The 21100-nt window shown below is 42.3% G+C and overlaps 1 protein-coding gene and 1 long non-coding RNA gene across 2 annotated transcripts in view; both read left to right on the top strand.

Moving 5' to 3' along the window:
• Nucleotides 1–21100, top strand: part of rgs3a (regulator of G protein signaling 3a) — a 354944-nt gene that overhangs the window by 183373 nt on the left and 150471 nt on the right. Inside the window, 1 exon segment of the mRNA XM_042059506.1 lies at nucleotides 14622–14753. Within this exon segment, the coding sequence (XP_041915440.1) occupies nucleotides 14622–14753 (132 nt within the window).
• LOC121680271 lies at nucleotides 689–12170 on the top strand. The gene is made up of 3 exons (XR_006021627.1): nucleotides 689–700; nucleotides 3382–3385; nucleotides 11758–12170. It is a non-coding gene; the product is annotated as an uncharacterized LOC121680271 (long non-coding RNA).

Genomic DNA, 21100 nt, shown 5'->3' with positions numbered 1-21100 from the left:
GTATGAGGCAAACCAACCGATGGCATGTTCAGAGAAGTTGAAGTTGGTGAGCTTGTTCAAGAGTATGCTGTGGTTCACTGTGTCAAAGGCCTTTTTGAGGTCTATAAACACAGCTCCCACAACATTACCCTTGTCCAACTTACTCTTAATGTTCTCGGTAGCAGTTAGCCATTTCTGTTGAATACCCTTGTCTGAAACCAAATTGTTTGGGGTTAATGAGACTGTTATTTTCAAGATGCCTAACTAGTTGTTCTGTTATGATTTTTTCTAAAAAAAATTGGAAAAAGGTAATATTGAGATTGGCCTATAGTTGCCTGCTTGGTCCTTTGCACCAGCCTTAAAAATTGGAATGATAATGGCGTGCTTCCAGCTTTGTGGGAATTTGCCCACTTTAATGGAGAGGTTTAAAGGAAAATTTCGTTTTTTAGCACTTTAAGGCCCTTTTCTGGTTTGTTTTGGATGAACTAGAGTGGTGGACACGGAAATTTTGACGATTGATCCTGTCTCGACTTTTCTGACTCGTTTTGAATCGCCTGGCAATGGGCATACTGTAGTAGGCTACTCAAACATGTCCTAAAACAACCCTTAACGTTCGTTTTCAAAACTGTGCAACTCAGCGAGTGGTTAGTGGTGTTCATTGATGTTCCAAAACAAGTAGCGTAGCGAAATACAGTTTCTGTCGTCTTTTATTTGCCATTTTGTAAAATCCCATTGATTTCTGTTGGAAGACTCATTGCACGTTGATATTACTGCGCCACCGTCTATGCTTCAGGCTCACAATTGAGCGGAAGTTTATACGCGGTTGTGAGGTGTCTGAAAAAATAGTTCCACAATAGCAAATAAGACGGCTGGAAATCATCAGCCACCCTGAGAAGTCAAAGGCGATTCAAAACAAGTCAGAAAAGTCGACAGGACCAATCATCAAAATTTCGGTGTCCACCACTCTAGTTCATCCAAAACAAACCAGAAAAGGGCCTTAAAGTGCTAAAAACCGGAATTTTCCTTTAACCAGGGCCAAGCAGTGAGTTCTAATAAAGGCAGTGTCCAACCCAAACACGACATATTTAACATGTTAATAATTGTAACCCCTTCTTAACGGGTGTGCGCAGGCACTAGTTACATTACATAAACTATAAAACAGTGGCGCAACAGGATCCTGAGGTCTCAGCGGTTGAATGGCAAGTTGCCTGACAATTCCTGAATACCAGTAGGCTCTTAAACAATTACATACAATCAAAGAATTAAATAGCGCGGTGCCTCCACTGTAAAAATACTACACTTACCTTAAAGCTTGTGTATAATGTATTCCTACAGAATGTAAATATCAATGTAAATACACTAGTAGTGAATGCAGTTAAATTAATTGCCAAGACACCCGAAGTATAATGAAATATTACAATACAGAATTTATTCACCAATAATAATAAAAGGGTGACATTTAGGGTTGGGATAAACGATTTAAAAAAAAAAAAAATTTAACGATTCATTTTTTCAGTCCGATTCGATTTTGATTCGATTCGATAATCGATTATCTCCCCATTAATTGACTAATAGCAATTTATACATGTTGATTTATATATCTGAATGAAAAAAACATGAATTCCTTAACATTGCAATATATGTTTATTGCTCTTAAAATTCCAAAATAAAAGACTATACAAGTGCAAAGTAATGCATTCTTAGTCAGAGGTAGCATTCAATAAAGTTCAGTAGTGTATACTGTAGGTCTAATTGAGTGCCTGTCACTTTAAGACGTTCGTTCCCTTACAATTGTAACACTAACGCAGTTAAAACGCAGCTGATGTATGGATGCAATTAATAACGTAGATAGATAGGTACTTTATTGATCCCCAGGGGAAATTCAAGAACTAACATAGTTAGTTCAAATAACAGTTTGTACTTCTCTTTGGGACAAGCACTTTTGAGTCTTGGAAAACACTTTTTCATTTACATCGGGATTTTGCAAACATTCAGTGTCAGTGTCAATAAAATTAACCCTGAGTAACGAAATTGACAAGCAGCTGTAAGTAAGCATGCTAAACTCAACATCCAAACAGTATTCTAACGTTAGCTTTGAGATACTGCTTGATTGCATAACTTAACTAAGTTTAGTCTCCTCAATGTACTATGTTGTGATAAGACCTTAGCAGAGTTAACTTGACTGCAGCAGTTTTGAACAAATTTGCACAGCATGGTCATGATGCTAAGCGGATTTAATAGCAATTTAGCCAGCCGTGTTCTATGCAATGCTTCTATGTGGCAACAACAATCCTTCAACAAGTGTTAAGGCGAGACACTACAGGTGAATAGGGTAAATTTTTTAACAAGCAGATATCACTATGAAACTTCCCCAGTTGATTACTTACATTAATATGAGAAAAAAATGTATTACAAGTTTGCTGTAATTTAATGTTTACATATGCAAATTAGGCATTATCTAATTAAATATGCGCTAATTTGCATACATTTTAAGGCACGAAACCTGAGCATTGGATACAGCCAAGTTCAAAATTATGTTTTCATTGTGTTCAGATATTAGATGGGAAAACATTTACAGAGGGATTTATGAATATCTACTTTTGTTATCCTGTAAATCAGAAAATTATGTCACTAGCCCTAAAAAAATCGCTTTTTTCCATGTTTTTAGGCATAAAATGTCATGTAAGTCAGGCTAGGAATATTATATCAACAAACCCCTCTGTAGAAATCTTCGACATATAGTTAGGCATAAGTCTAGAAAGTTTGGTGTATGTACGTGCTTCTGAAGTGGAGTTTTTGAGCTCAGAGTGTGAGTGGAAACTCATTTTGAGAAAACAGCCTTGAAAGACAGCCAATGAGATTCCGTTCTCAGCCTAGACTCGCCTTTGAACTTTCGCGATTGGTTACTGATACAAAGGAAGTGTCCATATATGGATCACATAGCGTGATACAGGAAAAACAGAGCTTTACAACGGTAGTACACATGTTATGTTTTGGACCACGGTCGCGGGAGTGCATGCAAGGTTAGAATGCTAACTTTTGCTGAATTTAGGAGAAATATACAGGCGCGAGTAGACACAATATAATGAAATAAACACCTAAATGTGTAAATCGGACTTTTTTGTTGTAGTAGTGTGATAGAATACATGCTAAGGTAACATACTAGCTCAAAATCTCGAAATTGACCAGTGCATGAAAAAACGATGTTTTCACCTGCCGTGTCTCGCCTTAAATGCACATGCAGAGGAGGGGCAGCGGGCTCGTTATGAGAGAGCGGGCGGGGCAGGGAAAGGCTGCGTGTGTAAAAAGTGCAGCTCAAAGGATTTTATCTTATCTTTAATTTAAATAGTACAACATAGAACATCAATGTGTGACGGCCGGTTTTGTGGCGCCCCACCACAGGTTAGTCAACGTATGGGAAACACTGAAGGTGTAAAATTCTAAATATTTGGCAGCACGCGTTTTGGGTCTGACAAATCGACGCGCTTATTTTGCGTCGACGTAATCGATTACGTCGACGCGTTGTCCCAGCCCTAGTGACATTCATTAAGACTTCAACCAGAAGCAAGCGTCGACCAAAACCCTGACAAGTAGCTAGACTAGCGAGTGAACAATTCACTCTGAGGGATGCCGTTAGCTAATGGTTAGCCAACACAGTTAGCTTAAGCTAAAGTTACCGGTAAGAAAGACAATACAATATACACAACTCAAATTAAATCACAAGAATACACAAATCACAAAATGGTGTTAATCATATAATGAAATAACCCAACCCCCCAAGCGCTTAGCGTTGGAGCTCGTTGGTGCACAGAATGCCAGCTTGAGCTGAAGACAGGGCAGCAACCGCTGCGATGAACGTCCGACTCACCGGTCGCTTGAGGCGAAAACCCAGTGTGTGTGTCAATATAAGTGTACTCACAACAGGTTTCCATTCCACTCGGTCAAACAACCCGATGACCGTTGTCCAGACGCAGACGGGAGCACATTGGTGCTTGAGCTAGCCAAGGTAGCTACTCGGGTGAGGCGCCGCCTGCAGGGTGGTTGGTCCTCCGGTGGGCTCAGCACCGGTGGTAAAGTTAAAGGTCAGCCGCCCTCGGGAAGTCGTGTTTCTCCGGTGCACCGGAGCGCAATCGAGTCCTTCTCCAAAAAGAGCAGCGTTATCTAGCTCTGTCCTTATCCCACAGCCTGCACATTTAGCGTCTCCTAGTAAGCTAGCTAAACTGGCAGCTAACTAACTGGTTACACTGACGATATAAACAAGATAAAATCAATCAATCAGTCCTGTGACAGGTCATCCCACACCTCCGCACTGATGCTCATGCATGTGGCCCTAAACACACCGAACAGTGCGAGTGGTCTCCAACAAATGCAGCACTGACTGGCGGAGCAGAGAAAACGGTGTCTTATCAGGGCAACTGGGACTGACGAGCTATCCCCTTACTGAGGGGATAGAATGTTCACATTTTGCGGGCATAAACAAATAACAAATAATCATTGGCTGCTTACACAATTCAAATAAAAACAAAACAAACAAAGACATTTGATTGGTGCACATGTATAGAATGTTAGAAATCACAGAAGCAAGTAAATTACAAAGCATTCTGGTACATGGAGTAAATTCATACAGAAACAAAAGGGTAGTACAAGGTTATTAAGCATACTGAAATGTCAATTTTACAGGTGCTTACATCATTTTATATTCACCCCTTGCAAGTGACGTCACGTTTTGTTCGCGCCACAGCAAAATAGCCTAGTGGACGGCAAGAACACAAATCAAATCAATGGGTTGTAATGGGACATATCGCACAGCTAGGAGATTATAGTGAGATTTAACCGTAGTAATGCCCTTCCACGACTGTTGGCTTATTGTTTGGAATACAACAACATCCCACGTTCTTGCATAGATATATTTTGGTTTGTTTTCTTTGTGTTTCGGGAGTATTTCAACCACAATTGCATGCTTATCTCCTCAGTGTATGAAGCACAGCAGCGGTTGCTATAGCAACCATAGACTCTGAACAGGACGGCAGATAGCACTTAGGCAAAGTCTTTGGCAAGATCTGAATGTAAACAGATAATACCGTTCAATTTTTTTTTTTAATTTCCTATTTCTTTCAATTCTTTAACTTAAGACATGTAAGAAGTAAGTTTATTCGCTGGGCAACGTACAAACTGACGAGTTACATTAGCCCTAGCACTATGAGCTACGATAAACGTTAGCTAGAATACCTAGCTTCTAAGTGTGGCAGCTAGTTATTATTTCATGTTCTGATATGACATTCTTAACGTTTTGACTATGTTACAACTGATAAAAGCAAGACAAATAAAGTAACCAAATCGCTTTGCAATATTTTAATCCAGAAATACTTATGGGTGTTCATTTACCATAATGTTAATTACAGTAGCCTAACGTAACGTTATCTCCCCTTGCTGTTACCACCAGTTTTAATAACTTTACATTTGCGATCATGACCCATTTCATCTAACAACACTGGCATCTTCTTTGACTATCAGACCCCAAACAGCAATACATTGAACTACAAAGATGTTATAGTAATGGTGTTCAGTTCATCATAGTCTTTATGACATAATGTAATTTGCCGTCCGTCTCCCATCTTTTTGCCGTCCAGCATGGAGCCGTCACGTGACTTAAGTCACGTGTCTGCAAGGGGTGAATACTTTTTCCTCACTGACCTCCTCAATTTGGAACAACTTTGATGGTGTAGACTTTGAGCTCTGCAGAGTTGCCGGTTCAAAAGTCTCAGCAAGCTCCTCCACTGACTGAATAAAGAATTAAAAAAATTAATTTGCAATAACTAGATTGTTAGTGCTAATAACTCCTTTCACTTTCAGTTCTGTTATTGTTTTTTGTTGGCTTAGTCTAATTTTAGTAAGACTGTTGAGGTGCTTCCAGAGGGATGCGCTGTTTCCTTCAGATTCCTCAATCCTGCATATAATAAGCTGTTTTTGCTTTACACAATTCTCTGACTACTGCATTTCTCAATCCTTTAAAAATAAGAAGATCTGTATTAGTTTTAGTGAATAGTGATTTTTTTCAGTGCATAGTCTCTTTTTTTCATTAACTGGCGAGTATCGTTACTCAGCCATGGTAAGGATGCTTTTTGCTGCGTGCCCTTGAACAATGTATTTCCCAATTAGGTTCGTGAGATTTTGTGTTGGGGAGTTACAACAATTTTCTAACCCGTTTGATTGTAGAACATTATCCTAGTCTAAATTGTTTAGGCCATTTTCAATTTGTGCCGCTTGTTTTTGGGAATACCCTGGTTACCGGGTTTACTTTCATTCGCAAATTTTAATAGTAGAGATCTGTGGGCATGTACAGTTGAGATCTGTGGGCATGTCATAAGAATCTATGGGCATGTAACTGGGATCTGGATTTTGGTGCCTTTGTTCAGACTACGTTTACACGAAGCAGGGTATTTTCCTAAACGAATATCTGGCCATCTACGTTTGCAAATAAATCTGCATTTACACGAGACCGTTTTTTTAAAAATGTGTTTACACAAACCCGTGTACATACATGCTGTCATGAGCACGCCAAACCACAGTGGCAGTCTAACGATAAGCTCAAGCTCACATTAACCAATCAGAACCCGGAAAAGTCGCATGTGAGAACATGTAAATGTAAACATTGGTCGCACATTTGGTGTACTTCTGTCGCATACTGTGACGTTGGCTGCCCAAAACTCCGTTTACCACAGTTTACAACCAAACGCATAAACAAAGTTTTCCAAAAAAATCACTTTGGCCGGAGTTTTTTTGGATAACCGTTTTACGGGGCGAATTCTCTGTTTGCGTCTAAATGAAAGGTTCAAACGTAGGGAAATGTCTTCGTTTATAAAAATACACATGCTCGTGTAAACGGGGTCTCAGAGTACACTGTGCTGCTCTTCATGTATTTTATTGCTTTTGTCTTTGAAAAAAAAACTGACATATGAACAACATATGTACACATATCACTGTACACATATGAACACTGTACACATATGACATCACTGTACACATATGAACACTGTACACATATGACTGTGCTTCCAGTGATCTCCAGACTGCAGTCTACAAGGCCTAACGTTTTCTCCAGACTGCCAGTGAATTCACCGGGTTGGTCAGTTGCTAAAGAACTTTGTTGGCATTGCATCGGTTGTGGAGACACAGCTCTGTGCGCAGTTTTCACAGATCATCATTGCCCTTGGACATTTTCAGCTGGTTTGGAAATTGGACTAATTTTAACATCACTTTTCCCCCTTTTTAAATATATTTTCTTTTTTTAAACTCTTTATTTGTTTATTTGTTTTGTTGTATGTCTTGGTGTCACGGGTATGCTGGCGACTACGCCGCTCCGTCCGGCATTTTTTGTATTTGTTATTTTTTAAATGTATTTGCCCTTCTTGATGTCATGGGCACGCTGGCAACTACGCCGCTCCATCCGGCATCTTTTGTCCTGTTTGTGGAGCGCATTGGGTTGCACTATGTGGCGTGACTATGTTATGGCGGCCTTACATTGTACGATTTTGGTCTGTTTTCACAGTCGGCGACTAAATTTCCAAAGTCGGACAGAAATCATGGGGGTTGTACTGGAATCGCGGCGCGCTCCCGTCAACTACATCGTTAAGTGTAAGGTGCCAATCTTAGCGGTTTTAAGTCAGTCGGAGTCAGTCCTTTTCTAGTTTTGCCGTTACGACAATATCAAACAAGTCTTTCTAGTCGTGGCTCATGCAAATAGTGACGTGAACTATAAAAAAACAATAGTGACCTCTCTCCAACAACAAACAGGAAGGGGCAAAGTAGGCGACAGCTGTAGCCTATATGATTATTTGTTATTCTTATAATATTTGTAATTTCTTATACATATTTAGTTGGCTCTTCCACGTGACGGAACAACTCTATATCGGTTAGGGATGTCACGCATGAAACAATGCTGCAGAAACATGAAAATACGACTTAGTTTAGTAGGCTATCATTTCAGTTCCTGTTTATCTATTGCACAATGGGTAATAATTTAATGGAATCTAGTTGCAGTCTTGTAAATAGTGACCCTGCAAGATTCCTAGTCATTGCAAAATCATAGTCTGTGACTTAAAACTCTACTACTTGTCTTTAGATGTGAGAGGGTCTGAGACTGTAGTCTTTCAAAAATCTTTTCCAAATCTTTGCAAATCTTTCCAAAGTCTGTCAGTGTAAGGAGGGCTTTAAATGCGTTTTAAAAATAAAACTGACTTGACTTGACATATGAACATCACTGTACACATATGACATCACTGTACACATATGAACACTGTACAATCATCTCTTACTCTCTCGGTGTGGGTAGTCAGGGGACAGATAGTGAGTGGGGTGTGTTTGTGGTGGTGGGGGCGTGTGTGCAGTGTGCCAATAGCCTGCCAAGTGTTTCAAAGAAAATCACATGAGTGTGTGACTCATCTGAATGCCATGACCCCCCCCCCCCCCACACACACACACCGCACACCTCAGTATCCCTGATGGTTCTTACCAGCTCCTCTGCTGTGGTCTAAAGGCTCATCAGTGTGTGACTGGGAGAACACAAAACAGGCCTCGGAGAACGCAGAACAGGCCTATGGGCCCGAACAGGCCTCGGTGTGATATACAGGAGGAACATCAACAGGATGCTTCTGTCTACACGCCAGATTTATCTCTCAGAAGTAGCTTTGCGTTAGTTGCCTTTAATGCTGCTTAAAGTAATGCCTTAAGACGATGTCATGCATGTGTTGCATGCAGTAGAGTAGCTAGGCTGTGTGTGTGGTCACATGGCCATGTCTGGAGCCCCTTGCCTGACTGTTTTATGTGTCATGGCAGGATGCTTTTGCTATTGGTATGGTACGGTTGTGTTGCATAAAAAAGTGAGGCAATATTGCAAGTAAATTAGCAATCACATATAAGGACAGATCCCTGAATGAATCATGCAAATCACTAAAATAATTAGAGAATTGTTTACGCTGTCCTAAAAATCGAATGTATTATCATATTAGATTGCATACATTTTAGAGTATACACTGTTTAATGTTGGAGTACATACATTTCTTGTTTGTACAGTACTTATCTTACTAAATGACAAAGTCACTAAGTCAGCAGCTTTTCAAATGTTTAACACTAAAATGGATATTCTGAAGAAAAGTCGAACGTTATAATGTAATGCTGCTAGCTTGTTAGTTAATCAAGAACAAAATACGTTGACATTATCACTGGGATAACACCAACTGCTACCCTGTTAGTGTATCCTATGTTAGCAAACAAACTGATTCAAGGTAGCAAGGTTAGTTAGCAAGGCCACGCGCAAGTTCTCAAAGTTAGCAAGGTAACTTACAAGCAAACAGACCAACTGAATTCTGACATCATTTGACATTTCCAAAAGCACATGACCGCATGCTTTACATATCATGTAAAGGTCATGTGCCTTTGGAATGTCAAATGGACTTAAATATGTAAAGTTATGTCAATATAAAGGTGGCTGTCAAACCTGCTAATTAGCAGCCTATACCATGTTGAGCACAAACTTTTTGAAGATTCATAGTTTTATACTAAATAACCTACAATGGATTATCCACATAAAATAGGCATGACAAATTGCCTAAGGCCACATTTAGAGAGCAGGCAAGTGGTTGATAATGTTGGGCTATATTTAGAGCTCACCTCAGCCAAATGATCCCCACCATGCCATCTGCACAATCCTACAAAAGGGAAATCTAGCCACTAGTATCTTAATCAAAAAGAGGAAAGAATTCAACAGTGTTCTCATTTCAAAGGGAAATGTTGTGCAAAGTGCATATTTTTGAGGGCATGTTTTTTCTTAATTTTAAAATTAAACTGTAAGTGACCTCAAACCTTTTAGAGTAAAAGGCATTTTAGCATTTTAGTCATGATCCTCTTGGGTTTTATTTGGCGTATTCCTGTCAGTTTGTTGATCTTTTTGGTGAAGTGTTCTCACCCGCAGGTTTCACAGTGTACTGTAATGTCTTATGTCATGTCTTGCAAGCCTGGTTTAATGTGAGTGTGAATAGACATGCACCAATATCTTTATTATAGGACATGCCAGGATGTTTTTATCTGGCTGTATTGAAGTATCGATCTTCCGCTGCCCAGAAGGTCAATAAGCTTCAAAAGCTTTTACACACTTAGCAGATCATAGCAAACACCCATCATACACACTACAAGGTCATCCAGCCTTTAGATCTTCAGATGGTAAAACACATTGATGTCTGTACTTGACAGAAACCTTAACACCGAAAAAATAAAAGTTTCGGTTTGTCTTGGCCCATTGGTCCAGAATGTAAAATGTCCCGTGTAAACATCCTCTCGGTTTGGTTAGTAATCCACCAGGCTCTGCTGCACTTCTGCTCTGTGTCTCAAAATGACCTTTATTTCTCACGCACAAAGCCCACAGCAAGAAGGACCACTGCCGATAAGGTGATTTTTATTGGCTGTAAAATTGGCCAATAAGCTCTTGCCTTCCCGTTGGAGCATTTATTGCCTGTTGTTCCTCTCTCTCCTTCTGCTTTTCTTCTCTCCACCATTAACCAAACACAGCACACATGCTAATGTTGACTCGTTTTGAATCGCCTTTGACTGTCTCAGAGTGGCTAGCTATGGGCATGCACAAACATGTCCTTAAAACAACCCTTAACGTTCGTTTTTAAAGGAGAACTTGGCAACTTTTCAATGTAATAAACCCCTTTAGAAACCATTTTGATGGTTAAATGACCTGTTCCGGTGAAAATGGTGACTTTCCCCACTGCACACTGCAATCTCCCAATAGAGCTAAATTTATTGAGTTCTCTCAGGCATGAGAATGGTAATCATCAAAGGATATATTTATAGGTTCTGGTGAGCTGACATCACACAGGTAAGCAATCAGCTACATCCAATGAGAGAGGGCACACCAACTACACAATTAATTAGGTGTGGACTTAAATGCATTTGTACATGATATATGATCATATAAATTAAAATACACTTTTGGCTCTGCAAGGGCATATACAGCATACAAAATGCATTTTAATCGTAGCTACAACAACACTCCAAGCCTAAAGAGAAACAACAAAAACAGTGATAAGCAGAGTACAGAGGACATGTTAAAAGAGAAGTGCTTCGTTCTGTGGGAGGACTACAAACCACACAACCACAAGACATTATAAAAAAGGTTTAATATAAAATTCCTCATTTAAACCATGAGGAGCTAATGTGTTAAGAAAGTGAATCCAGAATGTTTCACGTCGAAGGAGTTTCTTATTATGGTCGCCCCCTCTAGGTTCACCTTTTCAACACCAATGTACCTCAATGCACTAACTGCGAGGCCAGCTCGCTTAAAATGCGCAGCAACAGGACTGCGCTCATCTCCAGTCCTGATGCTGCTCCTATGTTCAGAAATTCTAGTGCGTAAAGGTCGGGTTGTTTTTCCAACGTATGCCAGACCACAGGGACAACGAATAAGATATACGACATGCGTGGTGCTACAGGTAATTGCACCACGTATAGAGATGTCCCTACCCGTGTGTGGGTGACAGAAGCGCTTCCATTTGTGCGTATATGTACATTGGGCGCAGTTACCGCATTTGTAATTGCCGTCTGGCATGAGTGGAAGGATGGGTTGGCGCTGAGGGCGCATATCACTCTTTACCAAACTGTCCCTCAAGTTAGCTGCACGTTTAAACACTAATTGGGGTTTTGTTGGAAAAACTTTCTTGAGCGCAAAGTCCGACTCAATAATATGCCAGTGTTTGTAAATTTTGTTCCTGAGTTCAGATGCCAATGGAGAGTACTTTACATAACAGTTAGGGGACTTTTTATGGGATTTCCCATTTTTGTTCTTAGGTGTTAGACAATCTTCCTGGTAAAATCTATCAAAACGTTCTTTGGCCGCATCCACCCATTCCTCTTTGTAGCCCCTGCTTAGGAAACGGTTTCTTAGATCCACGGCCTGAAGCGCATATGACGAATCATCGCTACAGATTCTACGAACACGGTGAAATTGGCTGACAGGGAGGTTTTTTAGTAGTGGTTGTGGGTGGAAACTGTCCCCTCGTAGTAACGAATTGTGATCTGTAGGTTTACGGAAGAGATCCGTTTTGATCTCCCTCTGATCTTTATAAATCTGTACATTAAGAATGCTGATGCGCTTCGAATCAAATTCTAAAGTAAACCTTAGAGGATCGTTACAAGAGGTGGGATGTGCATACAACTACTTTGAAGAAGACTTTCCCTACTGCCCCTAGTGTCCCCAGGCGGAAAACCAACCTTGCAACATTGAGACTACCGTCCCGGAAAGAGAAGTGAGAAATAAGAAACTCGTTTTAAATCGTGTTTCTTATCTTGTAACATCCACATTGTCCTCCGAACTTATGCTAACTGTTTCGCTAGCTTGTAAACAAATCCATGTGCTTTATTGTTACCTTTTTCCACAGTTTGAAATGGCATAATGCACAATTTCTCCAGCAGAGGGGGAACTATAGCTAATCCTGCCAAGTTTCCCTTTAAAACTGTGCAACTCGCCGAGTGGTTAGTGATGTTCGTTGATGTTCCAAAACAAGTAGCGTAGCGAAATACAGTTTCTGTCGTGTTTTATTTGCCATTTTGTAAAATCCCATTGATTTCTGTTGGAAGACTCATTACTCCTTGATATTACTGCGCTACCGGAAACGGAAAGGGGGTCTGTTTACGGTTGTAGTGTTTCCCCCCCGAGACCTTCTTTTACTGCCTATGCTTCAGACAAATATTGAGCGGAAGTTTCTACACGGTTGTGAGGTATCTGAAAAAATAGTTCCACAATAGCAAATAACACGGATTGAAATCATACATTGCGCCGATATATTTCTTTTTAATAATCAACGAACACTTCTACCACTCGGTGAGTTGCACAGTTTTGAAAACGAACGTTAAGGGTTGTTTTAAGTTGTTTGTGCATGCCCATAGCCAGCCACAGTCAGACTATTCAAAACGAGCCAGAAAGTCGAGACAGGACCCATCGTCAAAAGTTTGCCGTCCACCACTCTAGTTCATCCAAAACAAACCAGAAAAGGGATTCAAAGTGTTAAATACCGGAATTATCCTGTAATAAAAGGGTTATGAATGTCAAGGTCTTATGGTGGTTTAATAAAAGGGTTATGAATGTCAAGGTCATGCGATGGTTTAATAAAAGGGTTATGAATGTCAAGGTCATATGATGGTTTTATAAAAGGGTTATGAATGTCAAGGTCTTATGGTGGTTTAATAAAAGGGTTATGAATGTCAAGGTCATGCGATGGTTTAATAAAAGGGTTATGAATGTCAAGGTCATATGATGGTTTTATAAAAGGGTTATGAATGTCAAGGTCTTATGGTGGTTTTATAAAAGGGTTATGAATGTCAAGGTCATATGATGGTTTAATAAAAGGGTTATGAATGTCAAGGTCTTATGGTGGTTTTATAAAAGGGTTATGAATGTCAAGGTCTTATGGTGGTTTAATAAAAGGGTTATGAATGTCAAGGTCATGCGATGGTTTAATAAAAGGGTTATGAATGTCAAGGTCATATGATGGTTTTATAAAAGGGTTATGAATGTCAAGGTCATATGATGGTTTTATAAAAGGGTTATGAATGTCAAGGTCATATGATGGTTTTATAAAAGGGTTATGAATGTCAAGGTCTTATGGTGGTTTTATAAAAGGGTTATGAATGTCAAGGTCATATGATGGTTTAATAAAAGGGTTATGAATGTCAAGGTCTTATGGTGGTTTAATAAAAGGGTTATGAATGTCAAGGTCTTATGGTGGTTTAATAAAAGGGTTATGAATGTCAAGGTCATGCGATGGTTTAATAAAAGGGTTATGAATGTCAAGGTCATATGATGGTTTTATAAAAGGGTTATGAAGGTCAAGGTCTTATGGTGGTTTAATAAAAGGGTTATGAATGTCAAGGTCATGCGATGGTTTAATAAAAGGGTTATGAATGTCAAGGTCATGCGATGGTTTAATAAAAGGGTTATGAATGTCAAGGTCTTATGGTGGTTTAATAAAAGGGTTATGAATGTCAAGGTCTTATGGTGGTTTAATAAAAGGGTTATGAAGGTCAAGGTCTTATGGTGGTTTAATAAACGGGTTATGAAGGTCAAGGTCTTGTCCACTAACCTGTCTTTGTATCTCCATTATTCCTCCTATCTCTCATTTCATCTATCTGTTGTCCCTCCCTCTTTCTCTACTCTTTCCCTGCCTCTTACTCTCCCTCTTTTTCTCTCTCTCTCCTTCTTTCCCTCCCTCTTTCTCTCTCTCTTTCTCTCCCTCTTTCCCTGCCTCTTACTCTCCCTCTTTCTTTCTCTCTCTCTTTCCCTCCCTCTTTCTCTCCCTCTTTCCCTCCCTCTCTCTCTCTCTCTCTCTCTCTTTCTTTCTCTCTCTCTTTCCCTCTCTCTTTCTCTATTTATCTCTCTTTCTCTCCCTCTTTCCCTCCCTCTCTCCTCTTTCCCTACCTCTTACTCCCTCTTTCTTTCTCTCTCTCTTTCCCTCCCTCTCTCTCTCTCTCTCTCTCTTTCTCTCCCTCTCTCTCTCCCTTCCTCATTGTCAATTTCCCATCTACTCTTTCATTTATCCTCTTTCTGTCATCCCTCTCTCTCTCTCTCCCTCTCTCTCTCTGTGCAGAAGTGTGATTGTCTGCTGAGTCTGGAGGCTCACTCTGTGGAGCAGAGGAGGCGAGTGTGCCAGTGTCTGAGGGACAACATTGAGCAGCAGCTTCAGCAGCAGCGAAGAGACAACTTCGCCACCATGGAACAGGTACTGTACACACACACACACACACATGTACTGTATATACTCTCTCTCTCTCTCACACACACACAGACACATACACACATGCATACACACATGTATACTCACTCTCTCTCTCTCTCTCTCTCTCTCTCTCTTACACACACCACACACACACACGCATACACACATGTATACTCTCTCTCTCTTTCTTTCTCACACACACATGAATACACACATGTATACTCTCTCTTTCTCTCTCTACTAATGTTCTCATCTTTCTAACTCTTTCTTTCTCTCTCTCTCTCTGGCTACCACTTTCTATCCATCTTTAGTCATCTGACTCACTCCAAGGTTCTTTCTTTCTCATCAATATCTGACTATCTCCCCCCTTTTTTCTCTCTCCACCCCTCATTCCCTCTCTCTCTCTCTACCCCTCATTCCCTCTCTCTCTCTCTCTACCCCTCATTCCCTCTCTCTCTCTCTCTCTCTACCCCTCATTCCCTCTCTCTCTCTCTCTACCCCTCATTCCCTCTCTCTCTCTCTCTCTACCCCTCATTCCCTCCCTCTCTCTCTCTCTCCCTCACTCTCTCTGTGTTGCACTCCCACGTACTCACCATGCTTGGCTCCTGCATCAGTGTGTGTTGTCCACTGTGAGAGATGTGATATGTGGGGCAGCATGAGTGATGCAACTGAGGTGTGTGTGTGTCTCACATGCTTTCAGTTAATGACGGTCAGGAAACTGCTTTGAGGAGTGTGTATAAATGTGTGTGTGTGTGTGTGTGATAGACCCTAATGTTGAATGAATGAATGACGTCCTCTCACAGAAATGGTTGGATCTGTATACTTGTGTACACTCAATATGTTTCAAAAGGGAAAAGAGAGAGGGGGGGGGGGGGTACACTCAGTATGTTTCCAAAGGAAAAAGACTACACAACAATGCACATTTCTTTTTTATGATCCAATGGTGTTTGTTTCCCTGTTTCAATTTCCTTCTCAGTAACAGTCAGTGAAAAAACACAGAGTGGTGCCATTATCCTTTAACATGCAACTCTCTCGTCTCTACACCTGGTGTGGGTGAACAACTCTCTCGTCTCTACACCTGGTGTGGGTGAACAACTCTACACCTGGTGTGGGTGAACAACTCTCTCGTCTCTACACCTGGTGTGGGTGAACAACTCTCTCGTCTCTACACCTGGTGTGGGTGAAAGTACTTCTTTAGAACTGATGCAAGTCTCTTGTCTGGGTCCATTGTAAGTGCATAAAGTTATGAAAAGTGCTTCTTGAGTTCAGACAAGTGTTAAGGGAAATTGATGAGCTCACTGCTTGCTGGAGAGGCATGTCAATGAGACGCTACTGCTAGCTATAGACTGACTACAGGAGGAACTGTCATTCAGACCGACTGTGTGTTGAGTGTGTGTATTAGAGTGCGTGTGTATGTGCATGCACAAGTGTGTGTGTGTAGTCTTTCCGGGTGGAAGGTTTATGTGGATTGTGTGTTTGTGTGTGTAGTCTTTCCAGGTGGAGGGTTTGTGTGTGTGTGTGTGTGTAGTAGAAGTTCTAGGTGGAGGGATTTACCTTTTGGCAGTCAGATAGAGAGCTCTTAATGAGGTCTGAAGAGTAGACACAGTGTGTGTGTGTGAGTGTTTGCTTGTGTGTGTGTGTGTGTGAGAGAGAGAGAGAGATCAGGTGATGTGTGAGTGTTTGACTGGCTGGCTGTTAGGAGCGGACCTGTCATCAGGCATGAAAACTCCTCACCTTTCGGCGAAATTCGCCGTTTTGAATCCAAAATAGGGATCCAGATCCGATGAGAAAATATTGTGTGTGTGTGGGGGGGGGGATGGCGTTACAACTGAGTTTACAAATCACGCGCAAACACGAACGCATCTTGATTTGATGCGTTGTAAGACAAGAGCCCAATTAAAAACTTGTCTGATCCAGCAACGACTATGTGAATGCAGCCCCCATGCATTTAGCCTATTAAACAGTGGAAGCCAAATTTTGCCGCGGATGCAACGTGAACAGAACGCTTGCGCTGGAATAGCCTCCCTGTCTGTGTGACTATGCGTCTGAAATGTCAGCTGGAATGTGAGCCCGGCGAGGAGAGATGCTTATTGATGTCACAGGTGGGCTAGTTGAAACTTTCAACTTCTGTCAGAAAAAGACGTTGAGATTGGTGTAGCAATGTAGCATAGGCTGTTAAAGTTAGCGATATTGGACAGAAATATAGACATAACGAGTTCATTTGATGAAGAATACGTGCAGTTTGAGCCATCTACATCGGCAAAAGGTGAAGCAAATAGGCATACTTTATCAGTATAGCAAAGGCTAATGTGAATAACTAAATAGTTGAATTAAATGCTCCTAAACTGGGCTGGTGCGTTTTGTCGAGTTCAGAGACAAAAGCAGTGTTTGACATGGTAATGCTGTCTTTTAAGAAACGTTCAGTGGCCTGATCAGTAGGCCTAGTCTGTGTCTACAGGGTTTAACATGTGAACACTGTTCACACAACTTTATTGGTTGGTTAAACACACTAGCACAATGACACAATCTGTAAGTAGCCTAGCTGCAGGTTAAAACTATTAAAACCAATTTTACAAATTAAAGCCTAGTCTACCCTACCCAAGTTTATTTATTACCTGGTTTGGTCCAGCAAATATTCAGACTTATCTTATTTAGACTTATTCTAATAGTCTACTATGAAGTGTCCATTAGGCCTATGAAATCTTCAGAAATGTTTGATAACTTCAGGCATAAAGAAAGAAAGAAAGCTTTGAAGAAAACTCATGTACAGTAGATTACTGAGGAGAGGAGGGCCAGGCTGAAGCATGTTTCCAAACAGTGCAAGTGGGCCCCTTCACACTTAGGCCCAAGCCAAAAAGAAGAAATGATAAGTATTCTTTTGTAAAAATTAGTCATTGTGTAGTTTGTTTTCTTTAAAAACCTTTTTCACCCCTGAGCCGTTTTCATGCCTGTGTCATTGTATGTGACAAGTGGCCTGGTTACCTGTGAGTGTGTGATGAGCTGTTGGTAGCGGACGTTTCAGTGTGTGCGACGGGTTGTTTGGTAGTGGATGCACAAGTGTGTGTATATGTGTGTGTGTGTTTGGTAGTGGATGAACAAGTGTGTATGTGTGTGTGTATGTGTGCTTGTGTGTGTGTTGGTGGGCTGTTTTAAGCAGTAGCGGACGTTTGTGTGTGTGTATGTGTCTGTGTTTGTGTTTGTGTGTGTGTGTGTGTGTGCTTGTGTGTGTTTGTGTGTGTGAGTGTGTATGATGGGCTGTTATCAGCGCCGCGATGCCTTTGATTCGGTCCTGTTGTTCTGTCTGTGTGTGTGTGTGTGCGTGTGTGTGTATGTATGTGTGTGTGTGCGTGTGTGTGTATGTATGTGTGTGCGTGTGTGTGTGTGTCTCTGGGTCCCCACACCTGGGTCCACTTATGGGCCCCTCTTCCAGCAGCACATGAAAGCACAGGAAGCCTCTCTCACTGGACGCTTTAATCCGCGGCCCAATCACAGATGGATGTACTCCTCCCTGGTATCTCTCTGTCTCTCTCTGTTACACACACACACACACACACACACACACAGTCTCTCTCTCTCTCTCTCTCTCTCTCTCTCTCTCTCTCACACACACACACACACTCTCTCTCTCTCTCTCTCTCTCTCTCTCACACACACACACACTCACACTGCGTGTGTGTGTGGCTGGTGGACAGTGGAGTCAGAGCTCTATCTGTGCTCATCTGTGACATGTGTGACCCAGTGCCAAGACTCCCTCAGTAGATGCATGCTGTGTTCACTCACCTCTGGCTTATTCTCAACACACACACACACACACACACACACAGATCTCCGCCAGCCAACTCCTTTTAGTAATTGGGTGAGTCATCAACCTGGAAACACATCCATCTCTCTCTGACGCCACACTCACACACACACACACACAGTCGGATCCACACGTGTCGTTCTTAGCACAAACCCCACGTTGAACCAATGTAGAGTAATTTCCTAATAAATCTCTCTTTATCGGCAGTCATTAGTCATCAGCGTGCGTCTTTAGGGAGAGTGGCAGCAGCTGTCCAGTGAGGCGGGGGGGGCAGGCTCTGGGCCGCATCTGGGCCAAAAGTCAGCCACATGTGAACCAAATCCCAGTGAGTGAAAGAGGTCGGTGCCAGAGCGGTAGCTGGGAGGTCCTCTGGAGGACTAAAAGCGTCAGAGGTGTGATTATGTAACGGCGCTGAACCGGCCAGTCTGGTGGGTGTGGACCGCAGGCTTCAGAGACGTTAGCTGTGATCCCTCTCTGTGATAGGTGGTCTGGACAGTGAGCGTACCCTTGCTTAACGTACCCTTGTACCCCACTGTTTTTTTTTTTTTTTTAAACCAGTGAGTTTTTGTTATTGGTTACGCCTTGCGTGTACACGACGCCGTGTAGACGCGTGTAGACGCAAAGCCGGCAATGTTATGACGACATAGCCCCACCTCTCAACTCGGCCACGGCACTCGACCTGATACGCTGCTTGTCAAAACAAGCCAAACCATTTGTTTATCATATTAAAAAAAGAAATATTTACCCTGTCATGATTTTTGTGCACAATGTAGCCTATCAGCCTTTTGTGACTATGTTAGAAGCACACCGTTAGCTTAACTTAGTTAAACATTAGCTTACTGCATGTTAATGTTTTCTCCAGTGATGCGCAGACCTAATGCAATGCGTAAGCATTTGAAATTTCACATAGCAGTCACATACCTCTCTGATAGGTGATCTCTGTGATCTCTCTCTCTGATAGGTGTTCTGGACAGTAAACGTAGCTTAGTATTGATCTAACCGGCACTAGCACAAGTTCAAGTGGTTCTGTCAGGTTGGTTTCTGGTGGTCTCTGCTAGAACCCAGAAGGCCCTGGACTGTACACTATACTAACTTGTACCTGCTGTTCCACTGTCTCAGTGTGCGAGCGTTGTACTATGAACTTATGAACGACAGCAGCGCTGTTTGTTTGCACAGACGTGTCTCCATCACTCGGTGCCTTCGTCATGGTTACGTAGGTCACTCTAATGTGTGTGTCTAGCACTCCTCTATACACACACATGGCTGGGAGCACCATGTGTAGGCGTGTGTATACACTGCATGCATGCGTAAGTGTGTGTGTGTGTGTGTGGTGTGTGTGTGTGTCCGCAGCCTCGTTGTGATGTGGAGTGTAGTGAGTGTGTAGGTGGAGCGTTTTGATTAATGGGTCGGTGTTCCAGAATGATCAGCGCGTGACGTTTGGGAGAAGACGCTGACCGCTGACCTTTGGGTAATTGGCTGGTGTTTTGGAAAGAGGAGACACCGGATGCTTCTCCAGATCACTCCGAGGAGGCTTCTCCCAAACCGCCACTCCAGTAGGAGAGCAGCAGGTCGAAGATGAGCGCGCGCCCTGATGGTGTGACGCTGATTCAGTTATTCTCCATGGGCTAGCACTCGTGTGTGTGTGTTTGTGTGTGTGTGTGTGTGTGTGTGTGTGTGAGGGGGAGGGAGAGGGAGAGGGCCAGCACTCGCGATGAACTGTTGGCTGTGAGAGGAAGCTGCACAAATCATCTTTTGGCAACAGCAGGCTGGAGATCACTTGCTCAGCATCTCAGTGCACACACACAAACACACACTCGCACGCATGCAGGCACACACGCACGCACACACGTAGCTCGCACGTTCACACACACACTCGCACGCATGCAGGCACACACGCACGCACACACGCAGCTCGCACGTTCACACACACACTCGCACGCATGCAAGCACACACGCACACACACACGCAGCACGCACGCTCACACACACACACACACACAAACACTCACACACACACACACACGTATACACACACTCAAACAAAGGGCACAGACATTGCACAGTCTCACCCAAAACAAGTAAACAAGTAAACACATCTGGTGTCTGGATTGTCTGTAAACAGGTCTGGAGTCTGTACTGCTGTAAACAGGTCTGGAGTCTGTACTGCTGTAAATAGGTCTGGAGTCTGTACTGCTGTAATTTAGAGGTCTTGACTCCTCAGGAACCCGTCCCATATCTTTGCTCCTCTCTTGTACTCTCCCCTCACCTCTCCTCTCCTTTCCCCTTCTCTCCTCCCCTCTCTTCTCCTCCCCCCTCCTCTCCCCTTCTCTCCTCCCCTCTCTTCTCCTCCCCCCTCCCCCCTCCTCTCCCCTTCTCTCCTCCCCTCTCTTCTCCTCCCCTCTCCTCTCCCTTTCCCTCCTTTCTTCTCCTGAAGTAAAGGAAGATCTACGTCTGTCCCAGATGTGGGAGATTTTGACTCCAACTGACGTCTTATAAAGCACAACGCCGACATCCTGAATGCAGCTCTCACACCATGAGTGCTGGAATA

Source organism: Alosa sapidissima, chromosome 13, assembly GCF_018492685.1.
Source record: "Alosa sapidissima isolate fAloSap1 chromosome 13, fAloSap1.pri, whole genome shotgun sequence".
In the NCBI taxonomy this organism is placed as follows: Eukaryota; Metazoa; Chordata; class Actinopteri; order Clupeiformes; family Clupeidae; genus Alosa; species Alosa sapidissima.
Note: the sequence above shows the minus strand (reverse complement) of the source record. Positions and strands in the feature narration are given on the sequence as shown.